At 42.8% G+C, this 22,110-nt stretch overlaps 1 protein-coding gene across 1 annotated transcript in view; it reads left to right on the forward strand.

Moving 5' to 3' along the window:
• SHANK1 (SH3 and multiple ankyrin repeat domains 1) overlaps positions 1-22,110 on the forward strand; it is a 129,110-nt gene that overhangs the window by 74,138 nt on the left and 32,862 nt on the right. Inside the window, exons 16-17 of the mRNA XM_029585256.1 lie at positions 14,323-14,405; positions 19,441-19,565. Of these exons, the coding sequence (XP_029441116.1) occupies positions 14,323-14,405; positions 19,441-19,565 (208 nt within the window). The remainder of the gene's footprint in view (positions 1-14,322; positions 14,406-19,440; positions 19,566-22,110) is intronic.

Genomic DNA, 22,110 nt, shown 5'->3' on the forward strand with positions numbered 1-22,110 from the left:
CTCTGGGGATAGGGAAATACCTACAGTACCTGAATGTAATCCGCTTTGAAGTGCTGAAAAGTGGAATATAAAAATCTAAACAAATAAATAACTATGAAAGGGGAGCAAGGTGTTGTCTGTACAGTTTTTGTGCCCATAGGTCCTGTATATGTACGTGTAGATATGTATATATACATATTACACATATGAAAGGGGAGCAAGGTGTGTGTCTGTACAGTGTATGTGTCCATAGGATACATATGTACACATGGCATTTTTGAGCCTGTGTAGACGTAAAGTACTTGGGTACACGGGTACTTTTTAATATGGACACTGTAGAACTAATTTGCAAAGTTAACTGCATGGATAGTTTCCTTTTGAAATGTAGCAAGCATAAAATATGTGCGCTAAACACATCCACCTACTTTACAACATTGATTTGTGCGGGTGGTGGGAGGAGAGATTTAAAATGCCAGTTATGGGCTGGATTTTCAAAAGGATTTACATGCCATTGAACTGTCAGTAGGTTTTGCCCGCGTTAAGTTCACGTAATGTGGGTAAATGGCTTTTGAAAATTGCTATGATAGTATGTTACATTTACATACAGGTGAATTTTCAAAGGAGGTGCGGAAGTATGCTGTTGCACGCCCCCCCCCCCCCACTCGGAAAATGCCCACCAAGCCTTTAGTGCTTCACCAGCTTTCGTAGCCTGCTTGTGTCACCTTCTTTTACTCCTATACAAAGGCAGCCTGGAAAGCTGGGGGGACAATTGGATTGGATGATGCAAGGCCGTTAGCTACCTGTTGATAGTGGCTCACAATAATGTTCACTTACATACTGTTGGTTTTTCGGTGGAGCTTACATCAAAGTGTTTTCATTTGGAAAAATAAAAAGGTCTAAAGATCATCATAGATCCTAGTATGAGTCTCTTCTCAGCTCATCTTATCAGTATGTCAGGGTTTTGTTTTACATTTGTTTCAATTGCACATAAAAACATTAAAAAATGTAAAAATCTTTAAGCGTGAGGACATGAGCCAATCCAATGGAACAAGATGTATATTTTAGGGACTCCTTCAAAAAACCATCAACTGGAGAACAACTTACAACATGCCTAGTAGGGTCTATCCTTCAACCAGTCCATCAATTTTCTTTTGCTCTGGGCCTTAAAATCTGATTGCTCATTCAGGTTACCTTCTGTAACCAATGGGTTTATCAACTTATGGATTCCACATCCGCAGGAGGATTTTAATCCAAGATCAGTCAATCCACTGCTGATTAAAGCCACACATCTAGGCCAATTGGAATTCAAAAGCACGCTGTCCCAGTTAGGCACAGAAGGAATCCCAATTCATGAGAACTTTCCTCATCCAAAATATTAATGGGCAGAATTACAGATCCACTTTAAGAACTCCTCGTCAATCCTGCATCACCTTGGGTGGACGCCACACACAACGTCCATCATACTGTCAACCAAGCAGATCTGTTCATTTCCTTCCGTCTCCAACTGAATGGACCCATCATCCATCCGGGAGAAATCAGAGCTGGGGCAGACCTAGCCAGCCACGTTCCACTCTGTATCCAGATTGACGCCAAATGGGCCAGCGTTCATAAGATTAAAAATTCACCGTTCTAACCACAATTAATATTTCTTCCCCTCTCCCCCACACAGATCCAATTGCAAAAGATGTTGAGTGTAATTTTCAAAAGCACTTCTGCTGGTAAAACAGTGTTTTACCCTCAACCATGGGCTTTTGCAAACTTTCCTGCCCACTATGGGGTAAGCTTACACACGTGTGTCCTGTTCCTGCATTAAGTTTACCTGGACAGAGCGGATCCGCTCCCAGGGGTTAGAGTTGAGGAGGGGTTTTGCCCTTAAAACTTTTCCAAATTCAAACATGCACACGTACATTTTTCCCAGCAGTTTCTGTGTATTAACTGGCGACTGTAAGTGTGTGCAGGTCAAACATTTTCAAACCAGACTTCTGTGCAAATGTCTTTTTTTTATTTTTTTTTGAAAATTGGTGTAACTTGCATGTGTGTTTTTTTGCTGACTTTCTTAGGCGGGCTGCTTGAGCACAGTTCCCTTGAAATGCACATTGTTTGGCTATTCCACTTGTCTTTTTGGAATTTTAAACAGTTTTGCAATTGAAAAATGTAAAAAAGTGGACATGCTGATGAGATGGACTTATTCAGGGACATGGGGTTTAAAACTTGCTGGGTTTGTGTGCGGTGAGCACATATAACCCTGGAAAGGTGCTTTGTTAACATAATTGGGGTTTTCGCTCTTTAAACTTATATATCACTTCATCCGTGTTTGGACTTGAGTGGCACTCAAGGCCTTCTTTGATTTTGTGTGCATATATGCTGTACATACATTTTGTAACATGTGATAAGCTTTCTGATTGGCTCCTACCAGATCACATAGCACAATACATTAACTTGAGCAGTGGGTTTTCAGGTAGTTAACCCCATGGTAATCTCGTGAGGCTTTTGAGTGACATGCTTCTTTCTCAGGCTGAATCATAGAGAAAATCTGGCCTTCTGCAGTCATTCAGCAAGTGGAACTGCACAGACCCCGTCGTACAATATGGAATTAGTGCCGTCAATTGTTCTTATACCTAAAAATTGTTTGAATGGTGGTATAAAGTGAACCATGTTTGTCAAATAGGAGAGAGATTTCTGAGCCTTGGAATGGGAATGGAAACCTACAGAGAGGGAAGTCTCTTTTCTCTTCACTACCTCTGAAAGATACAAAAGGATAAGTATTAAGAAGCCGCATGTGACTCATAGTTGAAAGGATTGCTGCAAGGTCCATGTGGTGACTTGTAAATGGAAGGATTGGGCTAGGTGCCTGAATGTGACTCATAATTGGAATGGTTAACTGGTAGCTCCTCATATGTGACTTCTGGTTAGCAGGGTCACTGCCAGGTGCCCATATGTGATTCGTAATTATAAGGACGGCCTTAGATGCTTGCATGTGACTTGTAGTTAAAGGATTGTCTCTCGTTTATCGAAAAAGTGCAATCTGGATCCAGGAAGCCTGGAAAATTATAGACCAACCCCTTCCTGGAAGAAAAAGTCAACAGGGTCATTACGACACAAATGTTTTTAGATGATATCGAGGATTTAGATAGCTTTCAGTCTGGCTTTAGGCCAAATTGTGCAACAGAAGCCATGCTGGTTGTGGTGGTAGATTCTCTGCAGAGAGAACTTGATAGGGGAAATGAAGTCCTAGCAGGAATGCTTGATTTATCCACAGCATTCAATACAGGAGGCCTCCTTTTGATGATCAAATGTTTTGTTAGAATTAGGCCTGTCTTATGTAGGGCTACAACAGTTTACCTTCTTTCTTTTAGGTAGAAGTCCGAAGATAGCTATCCTCCCCTGGAGTGAGGAGTTCCCCAGGGCTGCACGCTCTCTGCTATGTTTTTTCAGATTCACCAAAAAGCTGAGCACTTCCCAGGGTCAGGAATAGGTTTAATTTTTCAGTTTGGAAGGTTGTTTGAGCATTCCCCTAAAGCAGGCACAGTTTGTATCGAAACAGTGACCGTCAGGACTGGAGTTTTTAAGCTGCTTCTTGTGAGTCTGGCTGTGTTTGAAGATACTGCAGTGATAAGTGCTCTGATTTGTACAGCCTTTGTTGGATGAAAGCATACAGTATATTTAAATAGCAAAAGAAAAAACACACAAACATTAAGCGATATCAAAAACATATGAAAGTGAACATTTTGATTCACTTGGTTGATGATTATAAGGAATTATTTGTCTGAGACTATATGTGTGTTAGAATCCTATGGGAAATTATTTATATACTATATACAGGACATCTTCCTAGTGGTAGAATTGTGTTGGATTCTTCACCAGGTTTGATAATATTTAATATTTATCTCCAGCTCTTAGCTAAGGTAATTCAGAAATTTGAAATCTCTTATCCTTTCTATGCAGATGATATTGAGCTGGCGGTGGCTTTAGGATTGCAGTTGAAGGATGCTATAATGAGATTAAATCTATGTCGAGGTAATAACAAACTGGTTAGGCTACAACAAGTTAAAACTGCACCTAGGCTGGAAACAGAGGGTGCGACTAAATGGTCAGTTTTGCAAATGGAGAAAGGGTGTTAGTGGTGCACGCCAGGGGAATATATTGGGACCTGTGCTATTTAGCATATTTGGAAATGATCTGAAAAGGGATTGGCAACTGAGGTGATCAGATTTGCAGCTGACACAAAATTATTCAGAGCTGTTAAAACAGTAGATTGTGAGGAACTGCAGAAGGAGTTTGTGAGACCGGGTGACTGGACAACTGAACGGCAGTTGAAATTTAATGGGGAAAAGCGCAAAGTAATGCACATAAGGAAAAATAATCCCAACTTACAGGTACACGATGCTGGGTTCTGTTTTGGGTGTCACCACCCAGGAAAAGGATTTTGTAATCCTTGTGGACAATGTCTTGAAATCCTCGGCTCAGTGGGTGGCGGTGGTCAAAAAAGCAAACAAAATGTTAGGAATGATCAGGAAAGGACTGGAGAATAAAACAGAAAATATCGCAATGCCTCTGTATCGATCCATGGTGCGACCTCATCTTGAGTACTGTGTGCAGTTCAGGTTGCTCCATCTCAACACAAAGCAAACCTAGAAAAGGTGCAGAGGAGGGCGACAGAAATGACAAAGGGTATGGAGCATCTCTCCTATGATGAGGCTACGCAGTCAAGGACTCTTCAGCTTGGAAAAGAGACGGCTGAGAGGGGACATGAGAGAAGTTTATAAAATCAGAAGGGGGGTGGAACAGGTTAATAAGGAAAGGTTATTTACCCTCTCAAATAATACACCCCATGAAACTAACAACCAGCAGATTTAAAACAAATCGTAAAAGTACTTTTTCACTCAGCGCACTATCAAGCTGTGGAATCTGCTGCCAGAGGATGTGATGAAGGTGTCGAGCATAGCGGGCTTTAAAAGAGGTTTGGAGAAGTTCCTGGAGGAAAAGTCCATAACACATTAGTAGCCAGGTAGATTCAAGAAAGCCATCGCTATCCCTGGGAGTGAGTAACAGGAATTAGATCTACTTTATGGGGTCTGCCAGGTACTTATGACTTGGACTGGTCACTGTTGGAGACAGGATGCTGGGCTTGATGACTTGGTCTGACCCAGCATGGCAATTCTATGTTCAGATAAATCAGAGAGCTACTGGGCAATAGTCTGAGCTAAACTACGCAAGTAGTTTGACTTTGCTTAATGAAAAACAGCCTGCAGAGATTTGAACCTGCTTTCCCTAAGGGTAATTATTCATGCCCGTTGCTTTGTTTAAACAAAACTCTACAGACTATTCCATTCTCCACCCTTGTCCTGCCCCCATGTGATGACAGCACATTCATTGCTCAGAAATGCATATATATTGGATTACTCACAGAAAGGCCTTTGATTATTGCCCTTATTGAGGTAATTTTACAACTCTGTACGGTAGGGTAAAACCGGCACAGGCTTTACTCAAATTTTCTAAGCAAATATATGCATATATGTGCAGAAATGCATCCGCACATAGGTACACCTGCTCTGTCAAGATTAACTTGTGTGGGTGAAATTACATGCATTCTTTTTAAAATAAAACAAATATATACGAAAGTCTGAACTCCATCCCAACTGCACTCCCAGAATGCCTGTTGCCAAGTTGTGTAAAGCTGTATGCAAAACCGGCAATCTAAACCCAGGACTATTTTAGTACAACCATTTGTGTGCAAAAAAACTACATTTTATGAGCCCAGTTTTATAATAGGCTGAAATCAAATCTACGCGATCTTCAGCCTGAATTATCAAAGCAAAATTCCATGTGCAAAGCCATTCTGAAAATGATAACTGCACAGACCTTTGTGTACACATGTATACATTCTAGAGAGTAGGAAAACACTCACACTGCTAAAGAGCAGGCGTAGATATTCACACAAACACCCCCTGCTAAAGAGCAGGCGTAGATATTCACACAACACTCAATGCTAAAGAGCTTTCGATAATCTACCAGGAGACATTTAAGTTGTTGGCCCTTGTTTTTAAAATCCTTTGTATACATGCACCTGTTTAATTGAAAGAGAGGTTAAAGCCCTCTGCTCTCTCTTCAATACTCAGATCCGTGACAGAGGCCTTACTTCAGATGCCCCCTCTTAGTGAGATGAACTGTGGCATGAGGGTTTATTTTTCCAAAGCTCTGTAACTATCTTCTTAAAGAGATTCCTTACAAACCTGATTTGTTGATTTTTAGGGGGATACTCAAAGCTTATTTCTTGTGTCAGGTATTTCTAGCTTAAATTTAACATTTATAAACACTTGTTACAAATTATTTTTAATTACCGACATTCAATCTGACACATCACATCGGTTTACATTCAGGTACTGTAGGTATTTTCCCTGTCCCCAGAGGGCTTACAATCTAAGTTTGTACCTGAGGCAATGGAGGGTAAAGTGACTTGCCCAAGGTCACAAGGAACGACAGTGGGACTCAAACCCTGGTCTCCTGGTTCATAGCCCACTGCTCTAACCACTAGGCTGAGAGTTTTAGTTTTGTTGTGAATTTTTGGACCAGGCCCCTAAAAGTCACATTTAATACCTCAGTTGATGTATCTAGAGATGCACTTTAAGAGCCAGCTTGAAGGCTAAGTATTTCTTAGGCCAGGCATTATTATTTTTAAATACTTGCTACTGTTTCATGATGCTGCTTTTAGTGTTTCTTGGTATTTTAGAATCTACTTTGTTGTTTGATTCTGTTACGTTATTTTTAGATTGTATATTTATTCTGTTTGCTATACCTTTTCAGATATATCAGAGATTTTCAGATATATCAGAGAAAGAAGGGAGGCCCGAAGTGGTATAATGAAATTGAAAGGTGAAAAGGAGCACTGTGTGGAGAGAGACGATGCAATGGTGGAAATATTAAACAAATACTTCAGTTCGGTGTTCACTAAAGAAGACCCTGGAGAAGGACTGTTGCTGGTTGACAAGACCATAGATGGGGATGGGGTAGACGAAACTCTGTTTACAGAAGAGAATGTTTGGGAAGAGTTAGTAAACTGAAAGTGGACAAAGCCATGGGGCCAGATGAGATTCATCCCAGGATACTGAGGGAGCTCAGAGATGTGCTGGCGGGTCCGCTAAATGACCTGTTCAATAGATCTCTGGAAACGGGAGTGGTGCCGTGGGATTGGAGAAGAGCGGTGGTGGTCCCGCTTCACAAGAATGGAAGCAGAGAGGAGGCTGAAAACTACAGGCCGGTTAGCCTCACCTCGGAGGTGGGAAAATTAATGGAGACTCTACTGAAGGAAAAGATAGTGAACTATCTACAATAAGGAGGGTTGCTGGACCTGAGGCAACATGGATTCACCAGGGGAAGGTCCTGTCAGACAAATCTAATAGATTTTTTTGATTGGGTGACTAGAGAATTGGATTAAGGAAGAGCGCTTGATGTGATTTACTTAGATTTCAGCAAAGCTTTTGATATAGTCCAACATAGGAGGCTTGGGAGTGAGCGCCAAGGTGGTGGCGTGGATTACAAACTGATTGACTGATAGGAGACAGCATGTGATGGTAAATGGAACCTACTCTGAAGAAAGAACGGTGTTAAGCGTTAAGGATAGATGTTGGGACCGATTCTGTTCAATATCTTTGTGAGCGATCTGGCGGAAGGGATAGAAGGTAAAGTTTGTCTATTTGCAGATGATACTAAGATCTGCAACAGAGTGGACACGCTGGAAGGAGTAGAGAAAATGAAAAGTGTTTTAAGAAAGTTGGAAGAATGGTTGAAAATTTGGCAGCTGGGATTCAGTGCCAAGAAATGCAGAGTCGTGCATCTGGGATGCAGTAATCCAAAAGAGCTGTATGTGATGGGGTTGGGGGGGGGGGGGTCTGCTGTGCACTGACCAAGAAAGAGATCTTGGGTTAATAGTGTCTGGTGATGGCTAAGCAATGTGACATGAAGAATGCTGGGCTGCATAGAGAGAGGAATAACCAGTAAGAAAAAGGAGGTGATGATGCCCTGGTACAGGTCCTTGATGAGGCCTCACCTGGAGTACTATGTTCAGTTCTGGAGATTATATATCAAAAAGGATGGAGGCAGTCTAGAGAAGAGTGACCAAAATGGCGTGGGGTCAGTATTGGAAGACTTGAGGAGAAACTGAATATCTAAATATGTACACCCTGGAAGAGAGGATGTGCAGGGGAGAAATGATACAGACTTTCAGATACCTGAAAGGTTTTAATGATGCATGAACTTTGAAGCTTTCCTGTTGGGAAAAAATTCAGTAGAACTAGGGGTCATGAAATGAAACTCCAGGGAGAACGACTCAGAACCAGTGTCAGGAAACATTTCTTCATGGAGAGGGTGGTAGATGCCTGGAATGCCCTTCTGGAGGAGTTGGTGAAGACGAAAACAGTCAAAGAATTCAAAGGGGCATGGGATAAACACTGTGGTTCCCTAAAGGCTAGAGGCCAGAAATGAAGAAAAACATGCAGGGGGTAACTTGATAATTTGGCAGTTACTACCCTTAATAGAAGGCACGGAAATTACTATCCTTAACCAATAAGCTTTGATGCTTTTGATGCAATGCAGCATTGCTCTCCATTTCGATGGCAGAGGAAAAGGGGTCTTGGATTCGGACAACAACCAAAGAGGGCCCTGATATGTACGGTCTGTGATACTGATAAGCATGAGGGTAACCTGCATGGAGCTGCAGTTACTACCCTTAACAGAAGGCATGGAATTATTATCCTTAACCAATAAGCCTTAATGCTTTTGACTCAACTGCAACATTGTTCTCTGCTTAGACAGCGGGGGGAAGGGGAATTAGATTCAGACGATAACCAACATGGGCCCTGACTTTTACAGTCTGGGGACTAATATGTAGACTTAAGGGGAAAAAAGCACAGGACTGTTTCTGTGGGCAAGTCCATAAGCATAGCACGTCAAGCAGCCCTGTCTGAATATTCAAGAAGGCTCATCACCCATTAAAAATGTTGAGAGCAGAAATTTGTTTATGGATTATCATAAGACTTGGAGATAATTACATGGAATGGCAGTTACGACCCTTAAGAGAAATATAGGGGTAATCTGCATGGCACAGCAGATACTACTACCATAAGAAGCTTGCTGGGCAGACTGGATGGACCATTTGGTCTTTTTCTGCCGTTATTACTATGTTACTATGTTAGCTTGCTTGGGTAGTCACTGGAAAGGTGAACAATAAATATGAAATAATAAATAAATTAATCTGTGCTTAGATGTGACTCTGAGTTAGATGGATCGTCTTTAGGTGCCCCTATGTTCACTCGTAGTGATAAGGATCACACCTAAATGCATTTGTGCGACATATAGTTGGAAGGATTACCACTAGGAGCCCAAGTGGCTCATGTTTAGAAGGATCACTTCTAGGTACCCTCACGTAACTAGTAGTTGGAAGGATTATCCCTTAATGCCTTGTGACTCGTAGTTAGAAGGAGCTCACAAGCTACTGATAGTTAGTTTATTATTTTTATTTTTTATAGACATTAGTTCTTTGTTGCATCAATGCAGTGAACATTAAAATAGATGGATCTACTCTAGCTGCCCATGTGTGAGTCATTATTAGCTGTGATAGCCTCTAGATGCCTTCATGAGACTCATAGTCAGAAGGAGCGCCACTAGTTGCCCACATGTGAGGGTTTGACTAAGCCATAGGCAGTCTCAGGGTGACTTCTCCTTAGATCCAGTTAAAGCATGTGGCCGGGAGGATGGAACAAAGTGCTAAAACCAATGACTGGCCAGAAGTACTGAGAGTAGAGTTGCAGAATTGAGGACCAAGTATAGCCCAGTAACCAAGAATGAGGCAAAGTGATCCAACTGTCTGCAAACGATTAACCTCCTCCTCACTGGCCTTAACCTGGTGCTTAATGCAGCCAAGACGGAACTCCTTATCTCACCAGATAACGGTGACCTTCACCAGCAGTCACACCCTAACACTCTTATTACACAAGTAAGAGATCTGGGAGTTATAATCGATAGCCACCTGAGTTTAAAGAAGTTCATAAACCACACTACCAAGGACTGCTTCTATAAACTACAGGTGCTGAAAAGACTCAAGCCTCTACTACACCACTACGACTTCAGATCTGTCCTCCAGGCCATTCTGTTCTCTAAGGTAGATTACTGCAACGCTAATCTGCTAGGCCTCCCAGCATCAACCACGAAACTCCTTCAGATGCTCCAAAATGCCGCCGCGAGAATCCTGACAAACACTAATCGGAGAGATCACATTATGCCTATCCTCAAAGATCTGCACTGGCTCCCAGTTAGCTTCAGAATCCTTCACAAATCACTCACTATTATCCACAAAACCATTCACCACCAGGTCCCCCTTGATCTACAATTCCCGCTCAAACTTCACACCTCTGCCAGACCCATAAGGGAAGCTTATAAAGGATCTCTACACGCCCCTCCTAACAAAGCGGCTCACTTGTCTTCTACCAGAGAACGGGCCTTTTCAACAGCGGGACCTTCCATCTGGAATGCCATACCCCCGGACCTCAGATAGGAATCCTGTCTTCTGACTTTCAAAAAAAAACTTAAGACATTTTTATTCAGACAAGCCTTCCCCTAATCAAAGCCGGCTTTCTGCCATGCCACATATCAGATGTAGGCCTCAAGTACCCGCCTTCGCTATAGTTGTAATTAGTTACTGAGTTTTGTTTTCCCCTTCTGCTTTTCATCTTCCCAGTTACATCCCCCTGTTTTATTGTAACTTTTCGCTTCTGCTGGTTATGGTTAAGTTGTTATGCTTCTGTTCCCTGTAAACCGATTTGATTTGATCTGTATCATGAAAGTCGGTATAGAAAAGCTTTAAATAAAATAAATAAAATAAAATAAGGTAATTCAGGAACCAAGCACCAGGCAAGGCATTTTGAGTCGGGATGATGGCTTGGCCGCTGAGGATATAATGGACAGTATTTGCTGGGCGTTATCTTTGATATGACGGCATGGTCTCCTGGGATATATAGTATCAGTGTTTGGTAGGCTGTGTCATGGAGATAATGGAATGATTTGCTGCAGGGTCAGTGTTTGGTAGGCTGTATCTTTGAGATAATGGCATACTTTCAATGCATAACCAGCATAGCTCTCTCCTTCAACGGCAGGGGAGAAAGTCTGATACTTCGTGCATATCCAGCATAGCTCTCTGCTTCAACGGCAGGGGAGAAAGTCTGATACTTCACTTTCAATGCATATCCAGCATAACTCTCTGCTTCAACGGCAGGGGGAATGAAGAAAAGTGGATCTATATACAGACAACAACCAACACGGACTGAATTACATAGTCTGGGTAAACAAATAAGCATGAGCGTAGCTTGCTTATTGCGGCGGTTACTACCCCTAACTAATTAAGCTAGATATTTCACTTAGATGCAGCTCCAACACTGCTCTCTACATTAATGTACTAAGAGCCAATTACTCTTGGCTCTTAGTAACCAAAAGGTTACTAAGAGCCAAGAGTAACAGTTAAGTATGAGAAAAAAAAAAAGTGCGAAGCTTGCTGGGCAGACTGGATGGGCCGTTTGGTCTTCTTCTGCCATCATTTCTATGTTTCCTATATTCTATTATTGTGTAATATGTAGGATCACTGTTTTCTTAGCTATATTTTTGAGATGATTGCATAGTCTTTCTGAGCAGAAGGGTTAGTGTTTGGTGGATGGGCTGTATCTTTGGTATGATGGCATGGTCCCTTGTGCTATGAAGGGTCAGGGCTGTGTGGTCTGTATCTTTGGAATGATTTAATGGTCTCCTGAGCTATAAAAGGTTAGTGTTTGACTGTAGCTTTGGAATGATGGCACGGTCTCTTCAGATCTGAAGAATGAGTGTTTGTTGGGCTGGGTTTCTGGGATCCTGAAGGGTCAGTATTGGGAGTTGCTTCTGTGTTCCTGTTGGGGTTAGTATTAGGTGGGCTGTAGTGTTGGGCTGAAGAGAATGGCTTCTGGGATCCTGAAGGGTCAGTATTTGGTGGATTATAATGTTGGTCTGATGGGACTGACTCCTAGGTTCCTGTAGGCTCAGTGCTTGGTGGGCTGTATCTTTGGTGTGATGGGAATTCCTGGATTCCTGAAGGATCACTTTTGGATAGTCTATAGTATTGGGCTGATGTGAATGGCTCTTAGGTTTCTTAAGGGTCAGAACTTGGTGGACTGTAGGGTTGGGCTAATAGGAATGATTTCTGGGACCCTGAAGATGCAGTGTTTGAGGGGAAATATCTTTGGGCTGATGAGAAATGGTCCTTGGGTTCTTGAAGGTTCAGCATTTGGTGGGCTGTAGCGTTGGGCTTTTGGGAATGGTTTCTGGGATATGAAGCAACATTTTTTGATGAGCTGTAGTGTTCGGCTGTTGGGAATAGTTCCTGGGATATGAAGCATCATTTTTTGTGGGCTGTATTTTTGTGATGTTTATTTTTATATCCCTGGGATTAAAACTCTTGAGTTTTGTGATTCTGTGTCATGGCTCCTATTTGTATCTCACTGCAAAAAGCCCCCTACACCGTATTCCAGAGACCCTTACAGTCCAGTGCTCATCAAGTAGAACAATTGGTCAGCTGGTCATATATTTCAAAACAGATTCCAATATAACACACTGTGAAATTAGCTTTTTTTCTTACCAAATTGTTTGTAGGACCGACACTCAATGGGCTTTTAAAATTGTAAAAGCCCTTTAAAGCTGAAAGTCCACTTTTCTTTATTTAAATTTTTATAAATCAACTTTTATATTTAAATTATTACAAAGTCCCACTTTTTCAAAGCAATATATCTTATTTTCTTTCTTTTTCAGAGTGAGCTTCACACAATAACTCTACTTATCTTGTCATTCAAAGTCCGATCCAACCCCGACACGATATCATGTTTCGATCGTCCATCTGCCTCAGTTGGTATTTCTTTCCAATGCTCACATCTCTCTTCTCTTTTCAAGCTTGAAAACGGGACAAATTGAATGTCTTCATCTAAACTGTCGCTCTAACTCCACTAAAAATCCCTTTATATATCTAACTTAAAACATGGCAGAAGGAGGAAGCTCCTCAAGCTCTAAACCAGAAGTAACATGTAAGGCAAGAAGTAGTTCTCAATCCGGGACACCATCTCTCATTAAATTCCAAACAAATGTAGTGAAAGTCTTCAAACAGGTCCCCCTACTTACAACACCAACTGGATGGTACAACACAGTTTCCAATCAAGTCCACAGCTTCACAAATGCTCATTTACAGCTTTATATAATGAAAGTCTTCAAACAGGTCCACTTATGGCATCAACTCAATGGTTCAACAACACAGTTTCCAATCAGGTCCACTGCTTCAAACATGCTCATTTACAGCTTCATGTAATGAAAATCTGCAAACAGGTCCACTTACTTATGGCATCAACTCAATGGTAAACAAACACAGTTTCCAATCAGGTCCTCAACTTCAAAAATGTCCGTTTACAGCTATTATAAGTGATGAATTCACTCATCAAAACCCAATCAACATAGTTGCAGTCTTCAGCCAGGTTCACATGAAATAAAGAAAAGTGGACTTTCAGCTTTAAAGGGCTTTTACAATTTTATGAGCCCATTGAGTGTCAGTCCTACAAAAAATTTGGTAAGAAAAGAAGCTAATTTCACAAAGTGTGTTATATTGGAATTTGTTTTGAAATATATGACCAGCTGACCAATTCTACTCGATGACTTCCTATTTGTATCTGACAGCTTTGTGTTTCCACGGTTACTGGGTTCTGAGGGTGAGGTTTTGTTACTGTTGACAGTATGGGGGTAATTTTCAGACTCTCCACGTTGGGTTCTTTTAAGCTGTGGACTTTGCAAGCAGTTTCCAATCGGAGTGTGTGTGCAGACTTTCCTTTTGAATCTTGCCTCCTGATTTTTATGTGGGTGCTTTTGGCCATGGGAAATAAAAGCTTGTAGAGTTGAAAATGCACAATCTGCAGGCATTATTTCCCAACCCTGGGAATGCCACTTTTCAAAGTTTGCACATTTTCCCACCACGCGCGTCACTTTCCTCGCACAATCTCTTCACTCAAAAAAGTGGCACACGGGTCAGCAGGTTCTTTGTGCCCTGGCAAGATTCAAAACAAAAGCATCTGTGGACTTCGTTTCGGTGCAAAGATTTTTTTTTAAAAACTGCTCCCACAGTGGTGGGCTCCCGGGGGACGGAAGATCCCGTCTGCAGGGTTTCACTCCCCTGGGAGCCAGGGAATGCGGTGGGAGGTCTCTGTCACGCTGATTCCTTTTGCGTTCACAATCATCTGCCACTGTCTGCTAAAGCAAGATCTGCCTCTAACGGGTGCTTCTCCTCTCTTCCAGCGATTATATTATTAAAGAGAAGACAGTGCTGCTACAGAAGAAAGACAGCGAAGGATTTGGCTTCGTGCTAAGAGGAGCAAAAGGTGAGGAGACCTTTCCTTATTACGACAGGGTGCCGCTGTTGGCTTGCCCTGTTCAACCGAGATCATGGTAGGAAAATGGCGAGCCTTGAGAAAGGTAAAGAAACCACTCTTTGCCCTAACAGATATGGGCGAACCACTTTCAACAAGTGCATGCATGCTTTAAACCTGTATAAAACATGTTGATTTTCATAGGCAGGGCACCCGCAGAAAGTGTGTTTGAATATTGGTTCATTGTGCTGCTAACTTTACTCATTTCAAAACAATGCTGTGAGTGTGCCGGTTCCATAACTACTTATGTTGAAAATTTAAGTTATCCACATAACTTAAACACACCTTAAGAACGCCCCGGAATGCCCCCAGAATCCCTCTCTTTTTATAGCCAAATGTCTGTGTAATATGAACGTAGGAACTTCGTTTTAGGTTGCTGAAATTCCAGTCTACACGCAGAAGACCTCATTTACATGTGTGGATTCCTTGTAAGCTTTTGAAATTTACTTAGTGCAAAGACTTGGAATGAACTGGTGGCCAGTAGGCTGTGTCGTCCTAGACCAGTGATGGCAAACTCTAGTCCTCGAGGGCCGCAAGCAGGCCAGGTTTTCAGGCTATCTACAATAAATATGTGTGAGATAGATCTGCATGCACTGCCTCCACTGTATGCAAACCTATCTCATGCATATTCATTGTGGATGTCCTGAAAACCTGGCCTGTTTGTGGCACTCGAGGACTATAGTTCGCCATCACTGTCGTAGGCAGTAAGAGGTTGACTCTCAACAAGACACTCAGCGGCGACTTACCTAGATGCTGAAAATTCATATAAAACAGATAATTCGTGCTAACTGGCTGTGTGCACCAACAATTTGGGCTAAAATTCCACGACTGACCAAACCATGCCCCTGGGAGTGCCTGACTTTACTTCCTGTGTTCAGCTGCTGAGCCGGGATCGGTTATCAGGAAGTTGGGTCTGGATGGCCAGACCCTTTTGGAAATTTAGTTCAAGCACTTGCAGGCACATTCTCACAATGCAAAGTCTAACTTTGTGTTTAGGTGGCTTCTCACTAGCGAAGGCTGGATGTGACTGGCTAATAGTGACCGTGTATATCACAGCGATTTTAGTAAGAGATCTCCCGCAGGAGCTTTATTTTTCTCCAGCCTCATATTTAGAAAAGAAATGCTCCCTACTGGTTGAACGCATTACACGTCCTCGATGCTGGCTGAGGAAAACCACAGGGCAGCGTTTGGAGAGAATGTGCGTAGGAAGCCTGCAGGACACTGTATAAAAGCTCTGGTTATCTCCGAGGGAGCCATCCTGCCTGGAGTCCTTTGCTGCTGATGTATTTGTGTTACACACAAAGCGGGGGCCTGTCCGAGACCCCCCTCCTTTCAGTTCAGAGAAACCATCCCACACTGTCAGCAGGAGAAGGAAGCACACAATCCTTGTGCATTAGTTTCTGATCCTGCGCAATCCACACCCCTGCGGATCCTCAGCGCCCATATAGCAGTATTGGGGGGGAGGGGTGAAGCTCCAGACAGCTGGTTTACATGGGTGAGTTGCTGTTTACTCGTGTCATTGGTTCTGAGTTGCCCTCAGTTTTTTAGGCTAAAACCTCTTTTTCTGATTTTAAGAACAATTTTTCTAGAATTGTCTCTTGATTTTTCCAAATTTTGTATTTGTGATCCTGGGGCCCCTGCACTAAATGTGGTGCCAAGATCGCTTTTTTGCATTCTACTTATTAAAATATGAAACTCAGACACTGAAAGGTAATTTTGTAGCAATATGCCTAAATTATTTTATTTATATATATATTTATTTATTTATTTATAAATAACATTTCTCTCCCACCCAAGAAACAAAAAGACTGTTCTGGGTGGTTTCCATAACAAAATACATAATCATAAACCAACAACATAAACAATACAAAATACAGAATTGTCTAATATATTCTTAAAAAGAAGTTAATTAAAAGCTTCCTTGAACAGATGAGCTTTAACCTGCTTTTGAAACAATTTCTATCTGCCGGATGCTTACCAGGCGCTCTGTTCCTTGTCTCCTGCAGCTTAGCCTTTCTAGGCTCTGGCACGTTTAATAAAAGCCTGCCTTCTGACCTCACTGCCCCCTGGTGGATGTACCAGGAAACTCTCCATATAATACTTTCAGTTGAAATTTGACTCTTGAGTAATGGGGAACCAGTGTAATGATTTATAGATGGGCTAATATGATCTCTTAGGGGGGTCCCAGTAAGAAGACGAGCGGCGACATTCAGTACTAGTTGTAAAGCTTGCAAATGACACTTAGGTAGTCTAAGGTGGGGAATACGAACGCTCCTCTAATGGTCCTAAATTTGTTCCTGTCTAACACATATTGCAAACGCCGCAGTTTCCTAAGTTTGAAAAACCCTGCTCTTACCCCTGCCTGCAGCTGAGGCTGAAAATAAAATTCTGGGCCCAGGCACACACCCAGCTCTCTTTATCATACTAGAAACCGGAAGGGGCATATTATTTCCAATCTCTCTTGTAATATCCAGGACCTCTGTCTTGGATACGTTTAAGAACAATCGGTTCTTACCCATCCAGTCTTTTATTTCAGTGAACACCCATTGAATAAATGTAACCGTATCCTCGATTGAAAAGAACAGCTGAATGTTATCCGCGTATGCCATAAAATAAACACCTAGTTCCCGCAACAGCCTGCAAAGAGGGAGCAAATACAAACGTACTGGGGAGAAACAGGAGCCCTGGGCAACCCCCGGGGGGAATGATTTCCCCCCCGCCCGTTCCTGTTGGAAACTGTGCCTCCTATCCCCACCTCCCTCAACCTTTGTTTTATAATACCATGGGGTAAAGAATCAAAAGCTGAAGATACTACCAGAACTGCACGTTTCACATCTAAAGATCTCCAAACATAATCGGACACTGATGCTAACAGTGTTTCAGTTCCTTGCTCCTTCCGAAATCCACTCTGATGTTCAAGTAATAAATTATTACCTTCAACATAGTCATTCAACTGATTCAATGCAACCTTCTCTAGTACTTTCCCTAATGATAGGGCGATATAAGGCTCATGAAGGGGTAAATGTGAGCCCTTTAAGACCGGGCCAAGAATTCCCTTTTTAAACTGAGCCGGCATCAGTCCTTCTTTCAAGGAACAATTAATTCCATCAGTGATGGTCCCGAGCCCATAAGGGGCCCACATCCAGGGGGCTAGAAGAAGTTCTTAATAATGTAAAGTCCTTTCTCTACCTCCAGGGGGGGGTCACTGACTCACAATCACACCAGGAGCGGAGTGCGTAGACGGCGAATTCGGGCAGCATTTACACCGATTTTGGAAGTGGACCTCACGCGCTTAATCCACTTTGCAAATTATCCCACGCTTCCACCTCCTCATTTGTTTCCATTTAAATACTTTTCGGGAGACATTTCCATGCATATGTTTGAAATTGCAAAAGTGCACCCGGACGTGCAAACCTCCCCCCAGCTCCAGGAATATCTCCCCCTCCGTCCGTGACCTACAGGCCCAGGTTCATCAGTCCTGTAAAAGGGCTTTCCTGCACTTTTACCCGGAGGGGAAAAAAACGAGGCGGGCACAGGCTGGAGGAGGGAAGGCTCCTTTTGAAATCTCCGTGCTTACTTTCCACTGCTCCCGTGCAAGTTGTGCGCACTGGCCAAAATGTCAAAGTTTGCAGGCGGGTTTCATCACTCAGTAGGGGGGGTCCAGCTGATGGTTTTTTCTGCATGCTGACTGCCAATAGTAGATTTCACTGCACACAGAAAAGGAAAAAAACCAACAACAAAAAAGAAATAAAAGATGTTTGATTGCCCTATAAATTAAGCACCTAAACTGTTGGGAATTTTCAGCTGAAATTAGGAGCTGAGATTATGGGGGTTTAAGTTTCGTCCTGTATTTAAAGGAAGCTTTCAGGCTCTCATTTTTTCAGGAACATTAATGCAAGCAAGTGCAAACTCCTGCCTGGCCCCAGCCCTGGCTGTGCCTCTCCTACCTGTGCGTAAAGTTACTGCGTACATAACATGAGTTAGGTGATTTCCAGAGGTTTAAGCATTTAGGCTCCTAAATTAGATGTCTGGTGCTGAACACTAGTTCTGAGCCCCTAATTCCTCCCCCATTGCCACTCCACAGTACTTGGCCCCAGTCAGGCTTCAAAGGGGCCAAAGTTAGCATTTGAGGCCAGGGACGGTAACTTTTAAACAGGCACATGGGTGCACGTGCATGCGTTCGTCAGCCCGCCCCCAGGGAGGTGGCTGTTTTATAAATTACACGGGTTTATGTGCGCATGTTGTAAAATAGCCTGAACATGCACACAATTTTAAGTGGATGCAAATGCCACTTCTAGCACATAAGTGGGGCGATTTTAACAGACGCGCGCCGACGCCATTACCAGTTTTCCCAGTTCACCCAGGTAAGGGATAGGACTTCCAAACCCCTCTAGTTTAAAAGCCTCCCTTCTCCCCTGTTAGCCCTGACCCTCAAAACCCCGCTGATCTATCTGTTAATCTTTATTTTATTACTTGTGCATCCTGCATAGCAGAAGTAAAGTTACGCGCCGTGGGCCTGTGCGTGTAAATATTTATGCGCAAATTTGAAGTTGAAATCCAGGAGCTCCCATGCCCCGCCTGGACAATACTCATGCCCCACCCCCTTCAGGGAATTTTTCATTTGTAAAAAATGTGTACACGGACACCTTTTAAAATCCGCTCAGTGGGCACCGGCCCAACTTGTGCGCGTTTCTCCCGGTTTTGGCACATGCCGGGCTTTTACAATTCGCCTTTTAGAGCGGAAGGATTGGTTTCAGAAAGATAATATTCTGTGTCATTTCCCTTCGAGATAGTGAAAACAGTTACTGTGAAGGCAGGGAAGAAATCATCTGGAGATCAGCTTTGGAGAGCTTGGCAGCCTTTGTCAGCTCGGTGTAGCCTGAGCCTTGGCTCGAGAGCTTGGATCTAAGAGGAGGTTGTGGATCGTGTCCTGGTGCTGACGTGGGGGTATGGGGGGTGTCCTAATGGGCTGCCTTTGCTTTCACAGCTCAGACCCCCATTGAAGAGTTCACCCCAACGCCCGCATTCCCAGCGCTGCAATACTTGGAGTCGGTGGACGAGGGGGGCGTCGCCTGGAGGGCAGGGCTGAGGATGGGCGACTTCCTGATTGAGGTAAAGATAGCATCTTGCAGTGCACTGGTGTTTGTGCCATTCTCTCGCATGCATTCAGCTGCTGGACTTGCAGTGGGTCCGGAAACGCCTTTCAGAAGGCAGCAGGCCTGAGTGCTTTCTCTGGAGAAGTCAGATTGCTGGGGTTACCCTCTTCCCACTTCCCCACTATTAAGATATCTCTAGCAATACCTTTCACTATAGAGATGGAGATGTGCCTCTAACTGCCTAAGCCTGTGGGTGTGTGCGTTTGTATGCATTGGCTCTCTGGGAGTATAATGTACTGATATATCTGTCCATGTGAATCTGGACATGTGCATACTCCTGTGTGTGTATATTCATGTCTGTGTGTGTGTGTTTATATGTGTGTATATGCATGTATATGGCCATGGGTGTGTATATGAATGTATATTTATTTATTTAAACCAATTTATATTCCGCCAATCTGAAAATCTCGGCAAATTACAATTCACCTACATAGTTTTACAAGTATCAAAATAAAATTATACATAAAATCAGAAAAACATCAGAGTAGAAAGGTTTGCAGGGGTTGAAAAAGAACAAGCCCTCTCTATATTAAAAACTGAGGAAGTTCTTGAGAAAAACATTGCAGTATTACCAGAAAAGAGAGAAAAAACACAATGCATGCAGTATTTCAAGATCCATAACCAAAAGAAAAATCTAATTGAGATGGATAACTCTGTCAACAGTGGCACAACTACAAACAGAAAGAGTAAAGTGAATAACAAATCTCAACTAATATCTCATCAGGAGTCCAGGAAAAGCAATAACCTTAAAGAGAGTACCTGGAAGGCTATGACCACAAATGCTCATAGTTTGGGAAATAAAATCCCAGATCTGCAGGCCCTAATGGCTGAGGCAGAATTGGACATTGTTGCTATCACAGAAACATGGTTCACAGAATCTCATGAATGGGATACAACAATACCAGGCTACAACTTGTTAAGGAAGGACAGAGAGGATAGAAAAGGGGGAGGTGTGGCTCTTTATGTCAGAAACAACATCCAAGCATCTGAGCTACAAGGAAGTTGGGGTAAAGAAGAAGCTCTATGGGTCGACCTAAAAAAAGATGACGGAGTGTCCATTTATATTGGAGTGGTTTACAGGCCTCCAAACCAAAAGGAAGAGCTGGACAGAGATCTGATTGAAGACATCCATAAGATAGGTAAGAAGGGAGAAGTGGTGATCGTGGGTGACTTTAATATGCCAGATGTAGACTGGAAAATCCCATCTGCAGAAACTAAAAATAGTAGAGCAATAATGGATGCCATGCAAGTATCTTTGTTCAAACAAATGGTGTTGGAACCCACGAGAGAAGGTGCTATACTCGACTTATTGCTCAATAATGCAGATAATGTCTCAGATGTCCAGGTGGGCGCCCACCTCAGCAGCAGTGATCATCGAACGGTATGGTTTAATATCACTAATAGAATAGGGAAAAGAACCACAAAGACCCGAGTTTTACAGTTCAAAAACACAGACTTTGAGGAAATGGGAAAGTACCTGGAGGAAGAACTTAAAGGATGGGAGAACGAGAGAGATGTGGATCAGCAGTGGACCAATCTAAAAGGAGCAATCACCAAGGCAACTGCTCTATATGTTAGAAACATAAAGAAAAGCAAAAGAAAATTGAAACCTATCTGGTTCTCAAAGGAGGTGGCTGACAAAATTAAAGCTAAAAGAACAGCATTCAAGAAATATAAAGGATCCCAAAGGGAGGAGCACAAAGAAGAATATTTGTATCAACTGAGGGAGACGAAGAAAACAATCAAGTTGGCAAAAAATCAAGCAGAAGAGAGGATTGCCAAGGAGATAAAAAATGGTGACAAAACATTTTTCAGATACATCAGCGAAAAGAGAAAGGTCCAAAGTGGTATAGTGAAATTGAAAGGTGGTAATGATCAATGTGTGGAGACAGACGAAGAAATGGCAGAAATATTAAACGAATACTTCAGCTCTGTGTTCACTAAAGAAGACCCTGGAGAAGGACCATCTCTACACAACAAGAAACTGGAGGGAAGTGGAATAGATGAAAATCCTTTTACAGTAGAAAATGTGTGGGAAGAGCTAAAGAACCTGAAAGTGGACAAAGCCATGGGGCCTGATGGGATTCATCCAAGGATATTGAGGGAGCTCAGAGATGTTCTGGCGGGTCCGCTGTGTGACCTGTTCAATAGATCCCTAGAAACGGGAGTGGTGCCGAGAGACTGGAGAAGAGCGGTGGTGGTCCCGCTTCACAAGAGTGGGAACAGGGAGGAGGCTGGCAACTACAGGCCGGTTAGCCTCACTTCGGTGGTGGGAAAAGTAATGGAGTCTCTGCTGAAAGAGAGAATAGTGAACTATCTACAGTCCGGAGAATTGATGGACCAGAGGCAACATGGATTCACCAGGGGAAGATCCTGTCAGACAAATCTGATTGACTTTTTTGACTGGGTAACCAAGGAATTGGACCAAGGAAGAGCGCTCGATGTCATATACTTGGATTTCAGCAAAGCTTTTGATACGGTTCCGCACAGGAGACTGGTGA

The sequence above is a fragment of the Rhinatrema bivittatum genome, chromosome 19 (assembly GCF_901001135.1).
Source record: "Rhinatrema bivittatum chromosome 19, aRhiBiv1.1, whole genome shotgun sequence".
NCBI lineage: Eukaryota > Metazoa > Chordata > Amphibia > Gymnophiona > Rhinatrematidae > Rhinatrema > Rhinatrema bivittatum.